This window comes from Globicephala melas, chromosome X (genome assembly GCF_963455315.2).
Source record: "Globicephala melas chromosome X, mGloMel1.2, whole genome shotgun sequence".
NCBI classification, from domain to species: Eukaryota; Metazoa; Chordata; class Mammalia; order Artiodactyla; family Delphinidae; genus Globicephala; species Globicephala melas.
Window position 1 is genome coordinate 104,116,773 of NC_083335.1, and position 2,062 is coordinate 104,118,834.

The 2,062-nt window shown below is 49.9% G+C and overlaps 1 protein-coding gene across 1 annotated transcript; it reads right to left on the reverse strand.

Moving 5' to 3' along the window:
- Positions 1–791: 791 nt before the first annotated feature.
- Positions 792–1,838, reverse strand: LOC115850924 (melanoma-associated antigen B4-like). Its single transcript, XM_030852502.2, has one exon. The coding sequence runs from the start codon at positions 1,836–1,838 to the stop codon at positions 792–794; it is 1,047 nt and encodes a 348-aa protein (XP_030708362.2).
- Positions 1,839–2,062: the final 224 nt, after the last annotated feature.

Below are 2,062 nucleotides of genomic sequence, written 5' to 3' on the forward strand. Positions count from 1 at the left end.
TACATGATAGCTGATGCTAGACTCTAAAAATTCTATGGGCAGTGGCTTGGTCTTCATTTTCTTACCAACCATAGTAGTACTGGAGAGGCTTCCAAAGAGAAGATGGTCAATTAATTTGAGAGAAAAAAGAAGGAATGACCAAGAAGTCTTATTTACCATGATTTAATTTTCAAACAGTTTGAATAACCTAAGCAAAGCTAGGTATATATTATTTAATTTTACAAGCAAAGAGAAAGAAAAGAAGGCAAACTAAGAATTAACCAGCCTTTACTTTTGTATCACCATTTTGAGATCCCCAATATTTTCTCGTGGGATTCTTTCTCGTTTCCACGAAAAATCCTATTCCAATGCCATGTTACCTTGTTCTGTAGCAAAAGGAAAATATTGAAGGCTTTTCAGTTTTTTTTGCAAATAGCAAACTCTTAATCTTAAAACTGAACAGCAATAAACATGACATCCATGACATTAATACACTTCGATTCTAAAGCAAAATAAACATTCAATGAAGTAATAACATTTGAAAAGATACTAAACATCTCTATCATAAATCTATCTATCTAGCATCTCTCTACCTACTTATCTACCAATCATCTATCTTTAGGTATTCTTCATTTGGAAAAAAGAAAGAGATATATATTTTATTAAAACTAACTGCACCTAAACTACCATACTACTTAAAACTGTAAGAACATATATATTTTGTTCCCTCCACCCCTACTACTCTGCACTATTTAGGAGCCTGACTGCTCTCTTCCAAAACAAAGTGAGCAAACTGCCCGCGGCCTCCCTCCCTACATGTGGGAGGAGCTGCAGGCCTTGGCCCTGGAAGGGGCTCTGCCCTCAGCAACAGCTGCAGCCCTGGCCGCGGCTCTCTCTTCCTCATCTTTCAGAGCCTCCTCATAGAGATCTGGTAAGGCACTGGGGACGGTACCGATGATCTTGGCCAAAAACTCCAGCACTTTCATCTTGCTGGTTTCAGCGTGGGCTCTCGGGCCCCACAGGAACTCATAGCGCGGAGGATCTTTGTTGGGCACCTGGCGGTACGTCAGGTACTTCTGCTGCGCGAAATCTTTGCTGATGAGCCTCCCGGGATCCCCGAAGATCAAGTGCCTCCTCCCAGCATGGTAACCCAACGCATTGAGGAATTTCCAGAGCTCCTCTTCGGTGGCACGGTTGCCCTTCATGAAGATCGCGCCCAGGACAGTCATCAGGAGGCCGGACGTGGGCATCCTGAACTCATCACTCGGACTTGTGTCGCTGGGGAGGGCCATCTTGCTGATGAGGGCGTAGGAGTGACTGCTGGGGTCGACTTCCTTCAGCTCGAGGCCAAAGACAGCCTCCATGATATTAGAGGCTCTGCTGAGGATCTGAGGGAAGTGCTTCTTGTACTTCTTGTTGAGAGTCTTCAGCAGTGCTGCCTGCAGGATGGGCTCCTTCGTTATGTACTTCTCCAGCAGGAACTCCACGAACATTGTGGACTTCCTTCTCAGAGGATCTCTGCAACTGCTGCGAACGGAAGGTGCTGCCTGGGAGGTACCTGCACTTTTCTCATCTTGGCTCTGGGCACCCTCTTCAGATCCTGGGCATGAAACTCCTTCATCACGAGAGGTAGTGGCTGGGGCTCCCTGAGGCTCCTGGTGAGTGCCAGCAGCAGGGGAGCTCGGGGAAGTATCCCGAGAAACAGAAGCGGGGGAAGACGGCGACTCTTGTATCTCTTCTGCCGCCGCCGCCGCCGCCGCCGCCTCAGTGGCCTGGGCACCCTTGAGACTCTGAGTCTCCCCCCGGGCCTGGTGGCGTTTTTTGCGGCCATGGCGCTTGTTCCTCCGGCGCCGAGGCATGATGACACAGGTCAGGGCCAGCAGGCGGGAGTGTGGGCAGGAAGGCAGGCAACGAGGGCACCTGGGGGAGGGACAAGGAGATGCTGTGAGCACCTTCAGCGGGGAGATTCCTCCCTGGCTTTAACCAAGGCCGCCTCTGCAGGGTCCTTGAGGGCACTGCCCGAGGACCCACAGGGCTCCTGTTCTCCTGCTCAGCCTGTCCCGAAACCCCTGTGGAGGACGGT